Below are 21372 nucleotides of genomic sequence, written 5' to 3'. Positions count from 1 at the left end.
TTTTAATTGGTTTCAGCATCTGCCAAGTAATTTATTTACTATGCTGGATGCAAAATGCTATTTAGTTTTGAAATGAGAAAAAAATAAATATTTTAAGAAAGAATCTTAATTACATCCAGACCGCTTGTGAAAATACTTTATCTATGGCCTTATCCTACATATATTCAAGTTTAAAAATTTCCATTATAAAAGTAAACTACAGAAATTTGGGAATACAGGAAAATAAAATGTAGAGAGAAAAAATCATCAGTAATTCCAGTGATGAAGAAAACCACCAGTTTCCTGAACTTTCCAAACATGTTTTGGTAAAGTTATTTTTCCTGAGAAAATCAGATGAGGGGCCCATGGGTTTATTAAAAAATGTTCTAGTACAATAGAAAAAAAAAAAAAAGAAAAACCGTCATGTTGCCTTTTTCCATGTTTCGGATAAAGTATTCTTTTCCACAACTTAGCATACTTTAAAAGAATGACATTATATCACAGACCTTTTCCACTTTAGAAACTTTTCATAAATATAATTTTGAATTGTTGCATTATAATTTTGAATTATTCCAGCAAGTGTTTCTAGTCTGATTTAATTAACACTACCTACATATTGTGGGATATTTAAATAGCTTCAGAATTTAATGTATTGTAAATAACATTTGGATGAATAGCTTTGCACATAAAGTAGTTTTTGTTCTTATTGCAAATTATCTCTCAATTTGTTTTCTTTTTTATTGAGTTAGTGTAGGGCTTCACTATGTAATTATCTAAAATATTCCTACTTGGGATTCAGTGTGATTTCCATTTCTCCTGAAGGATTGACTCATTTTCTATCAGGACACCACTTATTTTCCCACTTCTGACCTTAAAAAGGTGAAAGCACTAGAGACTCTCCTCATGGCTATGTATAACCTTTCTCTCCATCATCATCTGTGTTTATTAACCACTCATGTTGACAGACATACATGCTTCTATTTTCCTTTTCCATCAGCCACTCTGAACCATACATAGTTCAGGCAGAAAGGGAAGTGCCAATATTTTCAAATATGAAGTATGGCTTATTGGAGAGGATTTATGACTGCTGCCCTAGCATGGTGAATCCTGAGAGGATGTAAAAGGAAAACCTTTGGGAAAGATGCTTACAACACTGATATTTTGAAATACCCAAATTTACTGCCATTCGCACCTAGATCAGCACTGACCAATGGCAATTTCTGAGATTATGGAAACATTCTATATCTGTGCTGTCCAATATAGTAGCCACTAGCCACATATAGTTATTGAGCACTTGAAATGTGGCTATTGCAACTGAGGAGCTTTCCTAGTTTGTCAGAGCTGCTATGACAAATACCGCACAATGGGTTGGCTTCAACAATAAACATTTATTGTCTCAAGTTTTGAAGGCTAGAAGTCTGAGATCAAGATTTCAGTAAGGCCATGCTTTCATCTGGAGTCGGTAGCCTTCTGGTGATGACAGTCCTTTGTTACATGGTGATTTCTCTCTCCTCTCTGGCTTCTTCTGACTTCCAGCTTCTTCTTTCTGACTTTGTCTGAATTTCCTCTCTTTATGAGGCCTCCACTCATACAGATTCAATTTGGCCACACCTTAACTAATAACATCTTCAAAAGGTCCTACTTACTAATGGGCTCAGGAACACAGGTTAAGATTTGAACATGTCTTTTGTGTGGGGACATGATTTAATCCCCAAGAGGAACTGAATTTTCAATTATTTAATTTTAATTAATTAAAATTTAATAGCCACTGTATTTTGTGGCTTCTGGATTGGATATCACAGGTCTAGAGAATAAACCCAGAAGTGTGTAGACATCTAAGCTGACCGTCCCTTTATCCTCTTACCTTTCAGGGAAGTTCTGGTTTCGAAGGACCACAGGGAGAAACTGGAAACATCGGCCCTAATGTGGGTAACAACTGCTGGTGTGGTGTTTCCTCCCTGCCTTTGTGGAAGAGGGTGGTAGGCTGTGGAGGGGGAGGATTATTTTATTTCCTTCTCTAAGGTCTCTGCTTCCCTTCTATTCTTAGGGGCCAAGAGGAAGACAAGGTCTGCCGGGGTTGAAGGTCAGTGCTTTCTGGAAGGTGTTGCTACTTTAAAGAATGCATCTCTCTGAGGTGACGGGATTGCTGGTTGGGCTCAGAGAGATTGAGGATCACTGGAACATTTCCATGGAGACCTTTCTTGTGAAGCAGGAAAATTATATGTGGTTCTACTCTGTACCTTGCTCCCATACCACTTGGCTGTATTATTTTGTTTACTGAAAAGAAGCTAATACTTCAGAAAACAGCTAATACCTTTTTACCTCTGGAATAATAAATTTTTTTCCATTTAAAGAGTAGTACTTCCTACAGGTGCACAAGGGAAACTCATAGTCACTTTATGAAGGTAAAAAATTGAGTTCGTGTCATTTCCCAAGGAGGGTTGATGTGTCTTGAGGGTGGGATGTAAGGATATTTCTGCAAGAGGAATCATATTTTACCGAGCACCAGGCACTGCCTTAGAAGTTTTTTTTTTTTAATTAAATTCAGTTTTATTGAAATGCATCCACACACCATACAATCATCCATGGTATACAATCCACTGTCCACAGTATGATAACAGTTATGTGTTCATCACCACAATCTATCTCTGAACATTTTCCTTACATCAGAAAGAACCAGAACAAGAATAAAAAATAAAAGTGAAAAAAGAACACCCAAATCATCCCCCCATCCCACCCCATTTGTCCTTTAGTTTTTATCCCCATTTTTCTACTTATCCATACACTAGATAAAGGGGGTGTGATCCACAAGGTCTTCACAATCACAGTTACCACTTGTAATCTACATTATTATATAATTGTCTTCAGGAGTCCAGACTGCTGGGTTGGAGTTTGGTAGTTTCAGGTATTTACTTCTAGCTATTCCAATACATTGAAACCTAAGAGGTGTTATCTATATAGTGCATAAGAATGTCCACCAGAGTGACCTCTCGACTCCATTTGAAATCTCTCAGCCACATAGACATTTGTTTATATCACCTCATGTAAGCCTTCTATAACCCCAAAAGTTTTGAGTATCATTGGTCACTTTTTATGGATAAGAGAGAACATACAGGCTTATATAAGTGAAATAACTTGACAGAGGCCACGTAGTAATAATTGGTGGAGACAGGATTCAAATCCAATATCTGATCCCTGTAATTATGATGCTCTTTCAGAAGTTTTGTACACAGTAAGAGTTAAGTTCTTAACTTCTCTGACATAGTCTGATCATGCTCTGCTGGTATTATTTTTTCTAGCATTCTCATGATTTGGGGATGGAGAAGTCAGAGATTGACATACATCTAAGCCTGGAAATGAGTCAATGTGTGTGTGTGGCATCAGGGCAGGGGTGGATGACCTCCTGGGCACAGAAGAAGACGGGTCGCCTATGTCTTTGAACTAACTGTGTTAGAAAGACATACATGTTGAGAAATTTCCAAAGAAGTTTTGTTGGTTAACACCAAATAAAACAATATTTCTAATAAAAAGTTAGGATTCGAAATCAATTCTTAGCTAAATAGACAATTTCTTGTGCCAATAATACAATTTTACTTGTGAAATATGATCTTTAACAATCATTTTATCTTATTGTTTTTGTCCGAAAGAAAAAAAAAAGCAGAAAGGAAATAGATTGCAAGTTCACCAGTCTAAACTTTGGAGAAATAAAGTGGCTGTAGGCATTGGAGAGGATTTCCTCCTCTTGAATTATTTAATTCTTTTGTGATGCTATGTGCAGTATAATTCACATATCCATTACAGTGGGTTTTCTGTTTAGTTGGGTCTTGGTTATTTTAGGCTCCATCTGTCATTCAGTTCCCTGTGTCTTTCTTTTTAATTTTCATCAGAACTATGCCTGTGCATAAGTTTAAAATTCAAATGGTACTAGCAACTTTGTAATGGAAAAGAGTGTTAATACTTCTTTGCCCATTCTTTTCCCCTGCTCCTTATTCCCAGCTCTTCAGAAACACTTACTTTCATCTCTTTGGGCTAGTCCTTCTGGTACTATTGTCATATTTCTAACCACTATGCTTAAGCTGCTGTTTCTTAATTTTCAGTTTTGGATATTTTCAATTAATTTCTTACTATGGGGGATGAAGATATAACTTTCTTAACCTGTCTACCTCCTTCTTCACATACTTCCCTCTAACCTATCCTCACAATAATCTTGTTTTATCCTCTTTTGGTCAAATTAGTTTCATTGTTCACATGACGACTTGGTAATTATTATTCCCAACTGTATCGCTTTTATTTTCCTTGAATCACCTTTTCCCCCATTTTCTTTGTGATCTTTGTGCCTATTACTAATTCATCAAAAGCTCTTTGAAAGAACTGATAACCTCCCAATATATTCAAACAGATAAGGTTTATTTTTTCTTGGATTTATCTCTCCTGGGCCTTCTGTCCCCTTGCTCCAACACAGATTGATGGTTCTCTGGGCCTCTGAACTGTTGTCTTATTGGGACATATTTTGGAACAACAGCCCCTCGTCCTGAGATGCTCTTCGTCTCCATCATGGGTTGGCTCTTTGCTTCTTGGTTCTTCTGTCATCCTCATTCTTGGTTTACTCCCTTGTTTTGGTGGAGCACATCCTCCAGTAATTCCCTCAGAAGTAGTTCACAGGAGGCCTCTTTATTCAAGTACTTGCGTATCTGAAAATGTCTTTATTTTCCACTAACACTTAATTGATAATTTGTCTGGTTATAGAATTATGATTGGAGTACATTTTCCCTTGTAATTTGCAAGGCCTAACACTAATGTCTTCTCATTTCTAGTGATACTCCTGAGGAATTTAGTGCCATTGTGATTCCAGACCCTTTATATGTTACCTCATTCTCCATGAAGCTTCTGGACACTTCTCTTTACCCCTGATGTTCTGGAATTTCATGGTTGTGTGCCTGAGTGGTGTTCTTTTATTATTCATTGTGCTGACTGAAAACTCTTATCCTTTATTTCTGGAAAAAAAGTTTTAAATATTTATATGGGATTTTAGAAACCAGACATTTTTAAAAATCAGGCAATGGGGTTAGGGTTATCTAAACAAAGTTTTTTTTTTTGCTTCTATCACATTGGAAGGAGATGAGCAAAGACTGGGAAATTCAATAAGAATCTGGTCTAATATTTTCCCAACATAAAAAGGAAACTCATCATATCTCTCCAACTCCCTCCCCTGAGAGGACTGAGCAGAGCTAGCCAAATCTTCTTTAAGTCTTCCTCTTGTGGCTTTCAAGTGACATCTTACAGGGATGGATGCCTTCAATAGGAACACTCAAGATGCCTGGTGAACTAATTGAGTTTTATTCATTTTGACAGGGTGTGCTTGGAATAGCCGGTGAACTGGGTTACCAAGGAGAGCTTGGACATACAGGCTCACAGGTTGTATAAGTGAACTTGGTTTTAGCTAAAAAGTTTTGGTTGCTATTTTAACTTAGATTCTTACAGTCCACAATTTGATAGGGACTTAATGTAAATCAAAATGGCCTTGGCTGTCTCTCTCTCAGGGCCTCCCAAAGCAAAATGTATATCCCCTTGCCTGGGCAGGTATAAACCACAATGGCTAATATTTATTTGGCTCCGACTCTGCCCTAGATATGGCCCTAAGCCCTTTCCTTGTATTAACTTATTTAATCCTTGCATAACTCTATGAGGCAGGGGATTTTGTTATCCTCCTTTTGCAGTGGAGAAATGGAGGGATAGAGAAGTTCAGTAAATTGGTCAAGATCACACAGCTAGTAAGTGATAAAGTTGGGATTCAAACTCATGCTTATAAAATCTTATAAAATCTATGGCTTCTTAATTACTGCCTCTGAAGCTGTATATTCAAATTGCTCAAATAGTGTTTAATTTATTAAAGTTGTGTTCAGTTTGTCAGGAAAACCCAGCCAAGTGTTTATTGAGTATCTATTATGCATGGCACACTCTTTTAAACCTGGGACATTCAATCATTAAGGCAAGGGTCTTACCCTAAAGGGGTTCAGTCTAACGGAGTGTTGAAAACTATCCAGTGATAACTGAAATTTAAATTTACAACCAGTTCTTTTGGAAACCTGTAAACATAATCTAAATCTGTCATTCTGTAAGCCCTTCTGGAACACTTTATACATCTTTCTTTTAAAAGCCAAACTGTTTGCAAGTATCCTCAAATGAAAGAACTTTAAAACTGTACATTTTACTAACACACTGAATCATTCTTTATAACTTAAAAAATCCCATGAGTGTCAGATGATGATTTGTGGAAGTCCCTGCTGTTTTTAAACTTGACAAAAGTATCAGGGAGAGAAATGAGTAATCAAGGTGTAATTAGAGATTGTATTTACTTCATGATGGAGAATCATATCTGAGCTCAGGAGGAAGCAACTGAAAGATATATATTCTGCACCCCCCCTTCTTTTTTGTTATTAGCTTAATTCAAATTTGGAAACCCACAGCAGTTATGTCCCTGCCTTCCCCACTATATTCACTTGATTACAGTGTTGGGTGCATGGGGAGCAAGTCACGTTGGGAACCATGAGCAAGAGAATGGATAAAACCTTTCCTTAATTCTCACCTTCCCACTGGGATGCTGGTGTAACGGTCTATTTAAATAGTTGATTGTCATATCTCTCCCAGGAGAATAGAAGCTTCATCATTGCTTCTAATAGAAAAGCATTTCACAGAAAATCTGGAGAAAAATTCAAGTGTCAAAAATCAGTAAAGCAAAAGGGGTTGGGAGAAAATGAGCAACAATGTACCCAGTGAAATGAGACAATGTAAATATACCTTTGGTTCTTGATAAAATTACATACATGATCACTTTTCTCAGCCCTTGAATGTGTAAGGAAGGAGTTGGTTTTTCAAAGGAGGTTGATATCCTAGCAGCTGCTCCCCATCCTCCCTTTAGGATTTAAAATTGGTTGGGTGAATTAAAATTTAAAAGCAAATCTTAGTGTTCATCAGATTCATCTGGAGAGATTGTTAAAAATGTACATGTTGAGGAATCACACCCTGTGATTTAGTAAGTTTGGAGTGAGTGTGCTGGGGGTGCTTCAGGGCACAGATGCTTCTTGATGAAAGTTTATAAATGAGATGAGGATGGAGTGGGGCACCTTAATTTGTGCTTCTGTCAGCATCCAAGATGGTTTTATGGTAGTGTGGAATATAAATAGCTTTATAAAAATTTGTTGAATTTTAATTTCATCTTTGTATTAGGGACCAAGAGGAAGACGAGGAATTCCCGGAATTTTTGGACCAAAAGGCTTACAGGGCACTCAGGTAGGTGTGAAAAATGTTGCATATTGACAATTGCTGATTCATATCTCTGAGCGTTCCTGGACAAAAAGTATAAAGCCACACTGCTTATACTGGGACTTGTGAGTATCTGGAATTACTACCAAATAGCTAACTCAATGCAGTAAACACCGATCACCAGCTATGTACACCCTTCTCCTCTAGGTATTTTGCAGGGTTATAGTGATCAGTGAGATATGGGTTTTGAGCCTCAAGGGTGTGTAACACAAACTCGTAATTGCCTGTAGTGAAAGACAAAATGTTAGCACCACAAAGGGCATATAAATAACTCATTTATCCCTCACAAATATATAAGGAGGTATTATTATCCCGGTTTAATAGATAAGGAAACTGAGGCTCGGAGGGATTAAATGACTCGTCATCCAGATAATAAGTGGCTGAACTGGCCTCCAACTCGGGTCGTTCCAGTGCCTGTTCTGTTCAACCACCCAATATCCTGGGGTTCATAGAAGGTCACACCAGATTGAGACAGGTGTTCAGGAAGAACTTCCTGGAGAAGGGAGCATTTGAGATAGTTTAGAAACCTCAGTAGGATAATTTGAGTCAGGAATAAGAGTCTCCATGGGATTCAAAATAACCCAGAATGGTCAGGAAAAATCTAGCCCTATAAGTGATCATGTTCTCTTTATTCTCATTTTAATACATTTTCTATTTGGAGCAGGTAAAAGTCCAAGCCCTTGTCTTCCTGATCTCCCAACCAAAGGGTACTTCTCTCTCTAATAGCCAGATAATTCCTCCAGTTCTCGGTATGTGATAGTTGTGGCCTCTTGCAGAGAACATCTTACTCTTCCACCCCTAACCCCGAACCCCCAACCCAGAGTTCAAATGTGTATAGTATCCATTTGGTATGTGGGGGTATAAAATTAATTGTATAAGACATTCAAGGCTAAGCTTTTATCTCCAAGGTGATTCATGAGAATATTACCAGTTCCAGACCATTTTAATAATAACAAGAGCCCCAGACAGTTAATTTTGTGACCCTTGTGGTAATTTTGGCCATGGTCTTGTTGCAGGGGAATCCAGGGTTTCCAGGCCCAAATGGTTCTAAAGGAAAAGCTGGGCCAAGAGGAGTGAAGGTAAACATCAGAGAACATACTCTTCCTTGATTGCAACTTGAGGGAGCCTCTTGGATTTCTTTATCAGAATTTCTCCTTGTATGACCATTTCCAGCATGAGTTTCCGATGTGGTTGGTGATTATATTGACTGTCCATTACCTTATAGTTGGATGGCTGGATACAAAGAAGAAAAGACACATAAACAAACAAACATATGGAAAAATGGACAGTTAGATCCATATATTGTCACATATATACGTAGACAACAATCAATAGATAGGTACACATATAGATTCAACATATACACATACACCCGGACCTAGAAAAAGCCATAGTAATATACAGTTCTATAACAAATTCTGCATACTTGGTTTTGCTCATTTTAAGTGTCAGAATCTTTACTGTATTTGTTAGTTATCTGTATTTAACAAAACCTAGGGAAAGATATTTAATCTGAGACTGTATGATGATGCTACTAGAATGAAAAGAGTGACTGTACAATCTCTAAATAAAATGACATAAAATTGCATTGACTCATAGGAGGAAATTAACTTCATCTTTACTCTTTATGATAAAAGGGAGAGCTTGGTGATGTAGGAGAAAGAGGCCCACGGGGACATCCAGGACCAAGAGGACAGCCTGTAAGTCTTCTGTAATGTTTTGGACTCTTGATTGAATTTATTGTTTCTTTTTCATGTTAAACTCTAATATTCTCTTGCCTTCTTGACCAAAAGGAGGGAAAGAAATGGAACAAAATAAAGTTCCATCAGCTATGTAGTGGTACTGTGAGCCTTTAATTGTATTCCTTGGATGGATTACATGGTGTGTGAATATATCTCAATAAAGTAGCTTTACAAAAATTCTAATATTCTTGATGAATTAAACTTGGGGTTACAAATATTATATAATCGCTAAAGATGTTTGTTCTAGTTTGCTAATGCCGCAGAATGCAAAACACCAGAGATGAATAGGCTTTTATAAAACGGGGGTTTATTTTGCTACGCAGTTACAGTCTTAAGGCCACAAAGCATCCAAGGTAACACATCAGCAATTGGGTACCTTCACCGGAGGATGGCTAATGGCGTCCGGAAAACCTCTGCTAGCTCGGAAGGCAGCTGGCGTCTGCTCCAAAGCTCTGGCCTCAAAATGGCTTTCTCCCAGGACGTTCCTCTCCAGCAAGCTTGCTCCTCCTCAAAACATCACTCACAGCTGCACTCAGTTCCCTCTCTTTGAGTCAGCTCGTTTATATAGCTCCACTGATCAAGGCCCACCCTGAATGGGTGGGGCCACGCCTCCATGGGAACATCTCATCAGAATCATCACCCACAGCTGGGTGGGGCACATTCCAAGCAAATCTAACCAGCACCAAAATGTCTGCCCCACAAGACTACAAAGACAATGGCATTTGGGGGACACAATACATTCAAACCAGCACAATGTTATAAATTTAAATGAGGCAAAGATTCTTAAACTCCTTTTATAAATATAGAATTTATACAATTCTATAATTAATGCCTGTGATGTCTCAGGATTAACTTACCCTTTTCATATATTATTGAAAAGGGAAGTGCCAATGAGTCTTGTCTGTTTAACAAACATATTTTATAAGCCCTTGTGTCTTTTAGGAATTTGGAGATGTTCAGTGAAATATTTTTTTTCAGGGCAACAAATAAGCAGCCAATCAGTTTAGACTTTTAAGGGTATGGGCTTCATTACCCAGAACATAGAAATAATTTCTGAAGATCAAGGATCATAAAAGATTCACTTTAATAAATAACACTTCCAAAGACAAGGCCATGCATTTTTATAAGAGTCTTCACTTTGAACATGAGAGCAAGTTACTTATTTTATGAATATTTTCAATTCACCACTTGAGTGGAATTAGCTTTATGATACTAAATAATGTTGTCTTTCCTGTAGCTCATAGTTCAGAGAGTTCTTTCACCAAGGAGAGGCTTATTGTTTTTTGCAATCAGCTCTGAAATTGCATTTATTAGCAAGGATGGAAAACAAAAGCAGGCCTGAGAAGCTTAAAACTTACCATGGAAAGGGAATGAGCAGAATGACATTATTATCAAATGGAATATGTGTCAATGTTTTGCATCTACATTCTGAAAATTCAGGTGGTGTAGTTAATTGTTTTGAAATTATTAAAATTTTCTTATTTAAAACAATGCAAAGCTTGTTCTTACTGCCCTCTCCCTGGGTCAGAGGACGCTGGAGTTGGGGCTGGGGATGCCTTTCTTAAGCAGCTGTCACTACAGGAGTGTCAGAGGGAGACCTCTCCAAAATACACAGTTTGAGTCTCTGAGGTGCTGGAGGCTCTGCACATCCTTCAGCAGGGTGAAGACTGAGTAACAGCAGATGAATCACATCTACATCCGTTTTCCAAAGAACTCATTTTTGGCTCTTTTAGCCAAAAGCAAAACAGAGTTGTCCTAGATTAGCCAATCCTCTTTTCTTTATTTTATTTTTCTTTTCAGTCTTTCAGGCTTTCCTTCTCAGGCTATGGAAATGTTCTTTGTGGCTTAAATTTCTAATAATTCTTCTCAGTTGATCCATTTGATTTAGGTACAGTCTTGGTCCGTCCAGCAAAAAGCAGTTAGAATATTCTGAATTTACTCTTTATGACAGGAAGCTCATTTCTGAATGTTCAATTGCTAAGGTTCCCAGTAGTATTACCAACGTTTTCATAATTATCATCATCATCATCACCTCCACTGCCACTACCCACCCCATCATCACCTCCACTGCCACCGGCATCACCACCACCAGCATCATCACCACCACCACCACCACCACCAGCACCACTGTTCCGCCACCACCTCTACCACCTCCACCAGGATCACATCACCCCCCCACCACTGTCACGATCCCTCCTCCCCTCCACCACCAACATCACTACTACTGCCACCATCAGCAGCAGCTGAGTAATTAATAGTGGTAATTAATACATTATCATTTATTAAGTACTCTGTGCCCACGTTGTGCTTAGCACTTTCCATGCACAATCTCACTGAATATTCCCGACAATCTTACCATATAGATGCTATTATTATCCCCATTTTACGGGTGAGGACACTGAAGCTTAAAGGGGTTGATTAACTTGCCCTAAGTCACTCATACAACCAGTTTTGGAACTGGGATAAAAACTCAGGACTGTCTGGGCTTCTATCTGGTGCACTTAACCATGGTACTTCATTGCCTCTATCTCAATCCTTTCTCCAAAGTCTGTCTTAATTCCTGGAGATATTACATTTCTAGAGTTTCTTTCATTATTACTTTGTCCTACAGGCTAAAGAAATTTAGCCCAAGGGGAACTTTATACACTGGTGCATCTTCTATGGCTGTGGCATCATCTTGCTGATATACAGAACCTCACTGCAGAGGGAATAAAATAATAAAAATCCAAAAAGAAATTACTTACTTCTATCATGGTCTCTTAAACTTTTAAACCCTTTTCCCTTTCTAATCCAAGCATATTTCCTATGAAGGCAGTCTCCAAATCTCTCCCAAACCCCTTCTGCCTTCCCCACCTCCTAGCATGACTGATTTATCCAAGGGCTTAGATACAGTGTCAACCCAAGTGTTGACCTGGGTGACTCTACAATTCACTTTGTGTCATTTCCTTAGGGTCGTCTTGGTCCAGATGGATATGGACATCCAGGAAGAAAAGGAACAAAGGTGAGGCCAAATGGTCCCTCAAGGGCAGTTTTAACCAAGGGCTATAGTTTTTATTTTCATTTACTACAACATAGTTATTACCCAATGAATGGTTCCTACATGCTGTTTATGATGTGTAGCCAGAGCTCTCTCCCTAAAAGACAAATCTTCTCTTGTCACTCCCTTATTTAAAATCAAACTCCTTTCCTCATCTTCTATTACATTAGATATTCCCACCCCAGCTCTGGCCATGCCAGGCCATTTCCCAACTCCTTGCCTTTGCAAACACTCTTGTTTCTATCTGGAATGCCCTTCTCCATCTCTTCCTTAGGCAATTTTTAATCATTTTCTGAGACCAACTCACACTCATCTTTTCCTTGAAGACTCCCTTGTGAACTTTCCCAGATAGAATTGGTTGTCTCATACTCTGTGTTCCTAAAGTATATTGTTCATATTTCTACAACAGCCCTTTCCTGCTAGGTTGTGCTGTAATTAATCCCTGTATATATGTCTACCCCACAGTCTGTGAACCTCTTGACAGCAGGATTGCATCTTATCCATTTTATATCGCTGTAACAGAGTACGACATGTAGTATGTGTTCAGTAAGTGTATTTGAATGAATGACTGCCACTCCCATAGGAAATTAGTATTTTTTTTTTTTTTTTTTTTTTTAAATCATCATTTTATTGAGATATATTCACATACCACGCAGACATACAAAACAAATTGTACTTTCGATTGTTTACAGTACCATTACATAGTTGTACATTCATCACCTAAATCAATCCCTGACACCTTCATTAGCACACACACAAAAATAACAAGAATAATAATTAGAGTGAAAAAGAGCAATTGAAGTAAAAAAGAACACTGGGTACCTTTGTCTGTTTGTTTCCTTCCCCTACTTTTCTACACATCCATCCATAAACTAGACAAAGTGGTGTTTGGTCCTTATGGCTTTCCCAATCCCATTGTCACCCCTCATAAGCTACATTTTTATACAACTGTCTTCGAGATTCATGGGTTCTGGGTTGTAGTTTGATAGTTTCAGGTATCCACCACCAGCTACCCCAATTCTTTAGAACCTAAAAAGGGTTGTCTAAAGTGTGCATAAGAGTGCCCACCAGAGTGACCTCTCGGCTCCTTTTGGAATCTCTCTGCCACTGAAGCTTATTTCAAGGAAATTAGTATTTTAACATGTAGTTAATGGTTCACTGATGGAGGTTTTGAAGCATTGAAGTCAGGAAACTTGTACAAATCAAATATCATTAGTCACCATTATTCTGGATGTTTCAGTCCATGTGTTACATTTATTGCTTCACAAAATAAATCAGTGGGATGTTTACTTCAGCCACTTAACGATGTCAGGACTCGGGACTGGATTCTCTGCAATTCTCTTATCTTTTCCCTTGTGGTTACAAGACGTCACCACTGCCATTTTGTCAAGCAGGAAAATGCCTGAAACATAGTAAGGTCTTAGTAAATATCTGTGGAAAGATGGAGCTATGGGGGCCCTTAGTGATCATCTAGTCTATTGCTGACAGGGCGGTGAAGGAATGAAACACTGACACAAAATATAAAGTTCTGGGAGCAGGGGACTCGGAGCCTTGAAAGCAAAGAGCACCTCTGCTTGCTCCACAGCATATTTATTAGCTTCACTTTCTCACAGAAAATAGGGGAGTTACTAACAGGCTAGAGAAAGCAAGATAGGGAAGTTAGCAAAACAGGGAAGTCAAGGACAGACCATCCAAGACTTGCATGCTTCTTATATTAACAATGCGGGTGCTAGGAAAGTCAAGGACGCATTCCCAGCTCAGGCTATTTTCCCACGCTAGTCCAGCCTTGTCAATTTACAGATGAGAAAATTGAAGCTCAGACAAGTGAAGTAACTTGCCCAGGTCACACAGCTAGTTAGAGTCCGAGCCAAGTGTAGACGCTAACCTGCTGGAGCACCATCCTGGCAAACAAAGTAACTTTTCTCTGACTGACTCTTTAGAACAGTTAGCATAACAGGAGAATTCTGGGTAGAATTCAAAAGTGCAAGTTTTGAGCCACCTAATAGCTCTGAACTAAGCACAAGACTAGTCTGTGTTTACTGTGATACAATTAACATTGTGAAACACATAGATTCAGTCCATATTTGTGTGATTTTTTCCTGGCAAGACATAAGGGTCTCACTTCAAATGGCTTCTTATTGCTGTTTGGCCTGCTGACTACATTTTCCTCATGGGTTCACTCTCCCACTCTCTGAGTTGACCATTTCATACCCTTTCCTCTCTCCTTAAACCTCCGAGGTTTCTCTTCCATGCTGTCAGCAGATGACCATGCTTTGTAGTTCATTAAGAAAATAGAAGAAATGAGAAGAGAACCTTTACAGATATCCACCACCAAGCAGGCTAGCCTACTTGCCTTGGTACCCATGTGCTTTTCTTTCCCTTCTACCACTGTAGATAAGTATTATGTTCCTATCTAAGACCAATGTCCTCTCATGCACTGGATTCTGTTTCCTTTTGTTTCTTCAACACTGGCTCCTGAAGGTATCATCTTTCTCTTCTGCATTAACACATTTTCTTCCCTCTCCATAGATCATTCCCATCACCATACACTGAAGTGGGGAGATATTTATCATTTTATAAAAACACCACACCCTCACTTGTCTACTTACTTCCCTCTAGACATTGCCCCATTTATCGACATATCTCTGGCAAAACTCCTTGGAGGAGTAGTCTATACCAGTGGTTCTCAACCAGGGGTGAGCTTGTCCATCTCCCCCACCCCAGGGGATCTTTTGATTGTCACTGCTAGAGGTGGGATTGCTACTGACATCTAGTGGATAGAGACCACACATGCTACTTAACATTCTACAATGCACAGGCCAGACCCCACAAAAGAGAACTACCAAGTCCAAAATGTCAATAGTGCTGAGGTTGAGAAACTCCACTCTTTTCCCTTTGTTTCTCTCTTTATCAATTGAGCCTTCATCCCCATTTCCGCTCCACCCCCTGCCCCCTGCCCCACTGAAGTATATCTGCTTTAGTCGAGGTTCCTGATGACCCCCTGTTGCTAAATCCAGTGGTCAGTTTTGTAAGCTCATTTTGTTCCATCTCTTAATAGTATTTTACAAAGATGAGCATGGCCTTCATTTTGAAACTTTTCCTTACTCAACTTCCAGCATACCCTGCTTTCCTGGTTTTTACTGGCTGTTTTTTCTCAGTCTCCTTTGCTGGATCTTCTAAATATTGGAAGACTTCAGGGTTCTATCCTCATACTTCTCTCTCTCTTTACTCACTTGTTAGGTGACCTCATCCAGTCCCATTGCATCCAACAACATCCACTCTGTGATCTCCAGTGCATTTCTCCAGCTTAGACCCATCCCCTAAAAATCCAAATATGTTTCCGCTTGGTTATCTACTAGGCATCTTAAAATTAGCATGTCCCAAACCAACTTTCTTCTTCTTTTGTTTGTTAATATTTTATTATGGAAAAATTCAAATGTATATAAAAGTGGAAAGACAAAGTATAATGAATGCCTCCATCTACTGATCACCTAGCTCCAACAATGAAAAACCCTTGGCCAATTTTGCTTCATTTATGCTCTCATTCACCCACCCACCCACACACAGACACACAGAGACACACACACACACACGCACACACACACACAGTTTATTTTGAAACAAATCCCAGATATATCATCTCCTCCATAAATATTTCAGATTGTATGTCAAAGGAGGCTCTTTAAAAATATAACCACAATAATGCCTTAATATCATCAAATATCTCTGACAACCTGCCCCTTCTCCAGCCTTCCTCATCCCAGGCACTGGAGACTTCATCTTTCTGGTGGTTCAGGATAAACACCTACAGCCCTCTTTGGTTCCTCTCTTTCTCTCATCCCCCACATTTATTCCATCAGCAAATGCTGATGATTATAGGTTCAGAATATATCCAGCATTTCATCACTTCTCACCACTGCCACTGCTGCCCTCTGGGCCAAGCCAACATGAGTTTTTCCTGGGATTACTGCACTAGTCACCTAACTGGTCTCCCTGCTTCTGCTCTTGCCCCATGTGGTTAATTTTCCATGCAGCAGCCAGCGTCATCTTTTATAAGCATAGTCAGATGATGTCAGTCCTTTACTCAAAGCCCTGCTGTGGCTCCCATGTCACTCCAAATAAAACCCACAGTTCACCTGGCCTACAAGACCCAATAAAATCTGACCTCTCTGTTTACCCTCTGTCTTCATCGCCTTCTGTCCCCCTCTTACCCCCATTCTGCTTCAGTGTTTTTCAGATGTGACACTCATTCATTCTCTTACTGCAGGGTTTTTGCACATACTCTTTCCTTTGCCTGGAACACTGTTTTCCCAGTTATCTGCTTGACTTGCTTCCTCAATGCTGCTTTTTGTCCAAATGTCATCTTTTTAAAAATGCCTTACCTAATCACTTTATATAAATACTTCCTCCCCCTTGTGTCATTTTCTAATCCTTTAACCCTTTTCTGAAATAACATTGAATTCTCCCTGACATGATATATATATTTCTTTGTTCCCTATCAAACTTCCTCACTAGCATGTAAGTTCCATAATAGCAGAGGCTTTGTCTGCTCTGTTCACTGCTGAATTTCAAGTGCCTGCCCCATGATAGGAGCTCAGTGAATACTGTTGAATGAATAATTGTTTTAGTTCTGACAATGAGCATCTACTTCCTAACAGTCAATTTGGTGACCTATTGGATCAGACCTTGGGTTATTTAAACTGATAGATAAAAATGCCTAAGTAGGAAGGATGTTTCATTAGATAACATATCAGGGAGAAGAGATAGTTTATAAAAATAATTTGCAAATTGTTTCATGTTGTATTAGAGAAATGAAATGTGGCCCTTGGGGAGCAGCTCAAGATAACAATTGTTTTTGTAGTTATTTTTCCTGGCACCTGTTTTGAGTCTATTTCCTCAAAATTACAGCTTCTTTCTTTTCCCTGAGAAATGCCAAGAAAGACTTTACTCATATGACATTAAATCAGACCTTATCTCATTTCTGACATTAGGGTGAATCTGGATTTCCTGGATATCCTGGTGCACAAGTAAGAAGATATCATTTGGGGCCCGCAAACCGGTATGCAGTATTTGTTATTTGTTCGTACTTGTTTTTCTTTATATTCAAGTTCTGCTTTTCGTTCTATTAAGGGAGAAGATGGTGACCCGGGACACCAAGGAAACAAGGGGGCAAAGGGAATCAGAGGGAAAAGGGTAAGGTCCAAAGGAATTTCCCAAGATCTGTGGATGTTTTGTGACATCCTGTCCCTTTACTCACAGCAGCATATTTCCACTGAGTTAATGGACTTCTTAGCAGGAAGCCCATGTGCTCCTTAGTCAGTGCAAATTCCCCGCCCTATCCACTAATGCCTCTTGTCCCCTTAACCCCACTTTTCTTTATCTTTTGAATACAAATACAGCTCACTAAACCATAACAACAGAAACCCAAGTTGGAAATTCAGTTATGGAATATCAACCTTTTAAAAGCAAGTTTGAGGGGCCACCTGTCTTTAGTAAGTCTAGATCTCATTTGGAAGGGTATTGTTTTAACTGCAGAGCAAACATTGCTGTTTCTTTGAATTTCTTCCAAGCCTTAACTTCCTCTTAGCTATTTTAGGACTGGACCCTCAAGAATGTGGCTGCATCTTGGTGGATTTTGAGTCATGCCTTCACCGTGCTTTACAGAATCCACCATTGAACACCCATAGCTTCAGGTCCTGAGTGCTCAGTCTTGAAGAGCCACAATCACTGGCAGCTGGTTTTGGAAGAGTTACCCTGTGGGTTTCTAACTCCTTGGTGTTGTTTAGTAGATAGAAAAGAATATGAACTAGTGTTAAGTGAAAAAAAGAGGAAAGGTAAGAGAATATATATTTTCCAGACACTCAAAAATTGGCATTTTCATACATTGGCAAGGACATAAAGAAAATTTGATCTACTTCCAAACTTGGCTTGCTGATGGCTAATATAACCCTGCTCAGCTAATCTTCTCTCTCTGGTTTTGAATTATAAAAAGATAAAGCATCAATTATACCGAGATAATGTTGTGCCATTACAAATACTGGTAAGATGATCAGCGAATTCATAGCTTGCATATGACTTTTATGAGACTCTTAAGACCAAAAGATGGTGGTCCTCATCTGTCTTCTGATGCCAGACACTCAGTGTAGACTTCCTGTATTCTTTTTATTATATAATCTTGAGGCTCACCTAGGTATTGAATCATCTTTCAAGGCTCTGCTTGAAAGTGTGGCTTTGTGTGTATGTGCATGTGTATGCATGGCTGGGGTTAGGTATGTAGAGGGGAATTTGGATGTGTCCCATAAAAAGGCACCCTCTCTTTCTGTTCTCCATGTCTCACTCCACTGATGCATGTTCCATTAACTGAACCATGATTCACCAGCAGGCTCACTAGACCTTAGATACAATGACAATTTGGTATCTCACAATGGGTCTGATAGTTTCCTTATCTTGGGCAGGTGTTCTGAAATCAAGTTGTAATCAAGCAGGAAGCTCATGTCTTTGGTTTGGTCATATTTAGGGTAATTCTGGATTTCCTGGATTTGCTGGTACTCCAGGCGACCAAGGCTCACCAGGACCAAGGGTAAATGTACCTTCTCCATTCTTTTATTTTCAACCTTTGTGCAAAAATGAATAAGGATTCGATAAGAGATATCTCTGACATGCAAGAGGATCTGTATAGGGAATGGGCTAAATTGACTTTTGAGGAAATTTACCTCAAGTCCTTACCCAGGATAGTTATTTAGTATGTATTGTTTTACTTGAACATGGGGGAAGGAGTGGCTGGAGATTTATGAATCTTTCTGGATACATAAAACAATACATAAAAATTACTGAAGAATAGGTTTATCAGTGTATACAAGATAAGCAATGACATTTTTGCAAAAACCAGAAGGAAATCCTAAGAAAATATGACATATATAAAATCTTGACTGAAACAACAATGTTGTGAGCCCACAGATAATTTTTAAATGTCCTGGGAGGTCATTTGGTATGATGGGAAAGACTTTGAGGCTACTGTTGTTCTGTCCATGCTGGTCCTAGTAGGCTAGACTATCATTCCCTGAGGGATGACATGATAGATCAGCCATGGGTTGTGTCTGGTGGTTTCACTGCATTCTGGGGTTTACTAGGGAGGCTCAAAAAAAGTCATAGAAACAAAAAATGTTAGAGGTAGAAGGACCACTTGTGCCCATTTTATAGATGCAGAAACAAAGGCTGAGAAGATTATAGTGACCTGCCCAAAGTCACAGACTGCTACCTGGCAGGCTCTAAGTAAGAACAAAGGCCTCCAGATTCACAGGGGATGAAATCAGACTCCCTAATCTGAAGGATTCTATAGAAGCCTTGTTCAGTGCTAAGGCAGAGACAGGGAGTGGGGTGTTAGTGGGCAGCCTAGGGAGAAGGTTTGGAGGAGGGATCCAGGTCTACTTTAAAACTGCCTAAGAATGGTCCTGGCATCTTGAGAGGTCCTTTCCTGAGTTGTGGCTTGGTCTCAAAGTGACCTGGTCTTCTCAGAGCCTTATGTGTAACCTGGGTCTCCTGGACTCCAAAGCCTGGGACATAATCTCCTAGGTACACTGGCCTCCTTCGTTAAGGGGTCCGACAGAACTCCAGGGCTGGAAGTGAAGGCAAAAGGTGGCCTATATACTGTGGTGACCTTTCTCAGAATCTCTTGCCACCTCTTTGCAGGGTCTCAGAATCTTACATTTTTTAAACCTGTGATTCTGTTCTTTCCAGGGCATCAAGGGCCTCAAAGGTTTGGTAGATATGACGGTAAGTGCAGATTTTAATCCTAAACTTTATTCTTTCAGAACACAGAGGTTTTCACTTTCAAAAAATAGAAATCTGTTAATTTCAAAAGATTCTTTAGCTTCTCCTCTTATAAATTCTTAGTTACTATAAGTTCATAGACTTTCCTCTGAAATATTATAATAATCAAATAAAAATAAGTAGAATGTTTTAAATCCAGCAGGGAATCTGTATGCTGTAGAGAAATATTAATTGGCATGAAATGAAAGACTTGGAGGCTACCTTTTTGCAATATACCTTTTTGTAAAGCTCAAAAATTGCCTGTAAAATATTTATAAACCAAGACATGGTATAGTACAGGCTTTTGTGTCTCATGGCACATCCTGAAGATAACCTCATAAGTTATGATGATATTCTATCTTCCAAGTCCAAAGATACTGCAGGATGGGCTTCGTGGATGGTGGGGCAACCAAGGAGCAGGAAGTGGTAGGGCTGAGGGAAGAACAGAGCAGAGAAGAAGGGCTCAAAGGAAAGAAGCAGAATTACTAGGGGAGGTGTTAGGGATACCTGCCTTGGCAGTCACTCTGAAGAAATGTGACAGGAGTTTGCTAATATAGAGATCCAATGATTGAAGGCATTTCCCTGCCTTCTGTGCGGAGATCTGTGCAAATGGTTGTTTTGCGAGGCAGGACCACCCCCCACCCCCAAAAGGAAGTGTGCCTAGCCACCTGTCTCCAATAACATGGGCACTAAATTGTACATAAAATCTTTAAAGTGTTTTACAGTATTCATTGGATCTAGAAATATAACTGTTGGATAGTTTTGTCTGCTTTAACAAGTGTGTGTTATCTGTTTTAGATTAAAAAGCTTCAGCTAGGCACTGATAAGATCCATATGACATTTCTAAGTCATGAGGGCGAAGAGAAATTTAATGTGCTTCAAATTAAATACTTTTTCCTTCCCCTTTTCCCTGTATTTCTCCATCTTTATGACAGCCTTGCGAAATTGTCAGTTTCACACGAGAAAACTGCCGTAAGTTGTTTGGGAAAGGCTCAAAAGGAGTGTGAGGTGGGGATGAATCATGTATTGGGGCGTAAGTCTCCTGTGAATTTGACTGTTAGGTTTGAGGGGTGCTGTTGTCCATTGTGAAAGGTCCTTATGAATTAATGTGTTGGGCTTTTTCCCCCTCCCTGGGGAAATGATCTTTCCCAAAGTGGTCTCAGAAGTGAAGGGTTTGGGAAGTGAACCAAATCAACAATGAAGAAAAATTCCACTCTCTGATATTGTGCCCTGTGAAAAGCAGTGACAGTTGCACAACCTCCATGTCTGCATCTTGGTGCTTCTTATCACAAGATAGGCAAAGAGAGGCAGTATTCTTTTTGTCTCATCCAATTAAACAAGAGAGATCAGTGGTGGCCCTTCAATAAGAAATGTGTCATATTTACATTTTATGTTTTAAAGATGGAATATGAGTCATCAAATCTTAAGTAATGTTTTGTCACATTTCCAGATTGTAATGTATTTACTATCTTCAGTGTATGA

General features: G+C 39.2%; 1 protein-coding gene across 1 annotated transcript in view; it reads left to right on the top strand.

Annotated features, from left to right (window-relative positions):
* Positions 1-21372, top strand: part of LOC119541310 (collagen alpha-4(VI) chain-like) — a 117179-nt gene that overhangs the window by 69939 nt on the left and 25868 nt on the right. Inside the window, exons 20-31 of the mRNA XM_037845109.1 lie at positions 1851-1904; positions 2027-2062; positions 5332-5394; positions 7207-7269; positions 8319-8381; positions 8940-9002; positions 11995-12045; positions 17073-17108; positions 17212-17274; positions 18599-18661; positions 19819-19854; positions 20826-20862. Of these exons, the coding sequence (XP_037701037.1) occupies positions 1851-1904; positions 2027-2062; positions 5332-5394; positions 7207-7269; positions 8319-8381; positions 8940-9002; positions 11995-12045; positions 17073-17108; positions 17212-17274; positions 18599-18661; positions 19819-19854; positions 20826-20862 (628 nt within the window). The remainder of the gene's footprint in view (positions 1-1850; positions 1905-2026; positions 2063-5331; positions 5395-7206; positions 7270-8318; positions 8382-8939; positions 9003-11994; positions 12046-17072; positions 17109-17211; positions 17275-18598; positions 18662-19818; positions 19855-20825; positions 20863-21372) is intronic.

Source organism: Choloepus didactylus, chromosome 1, assembly GCF_015220235.1.
Source record: "Choloepus didactylus isolate mChoDid1 chromosome 1, mChoDid1.pri, whole genome shotgun sequence".
NCBI lineage: Eukaryota > Metazoa > Chordata > Mammalia > Pilosa > Megalonychidae > Choloepus > Choloepus didactylus.
Note: the sequence above shows the minus strand (reverse complement) of the source record. Positions and strands in the feature narration are given on the sequence as shown.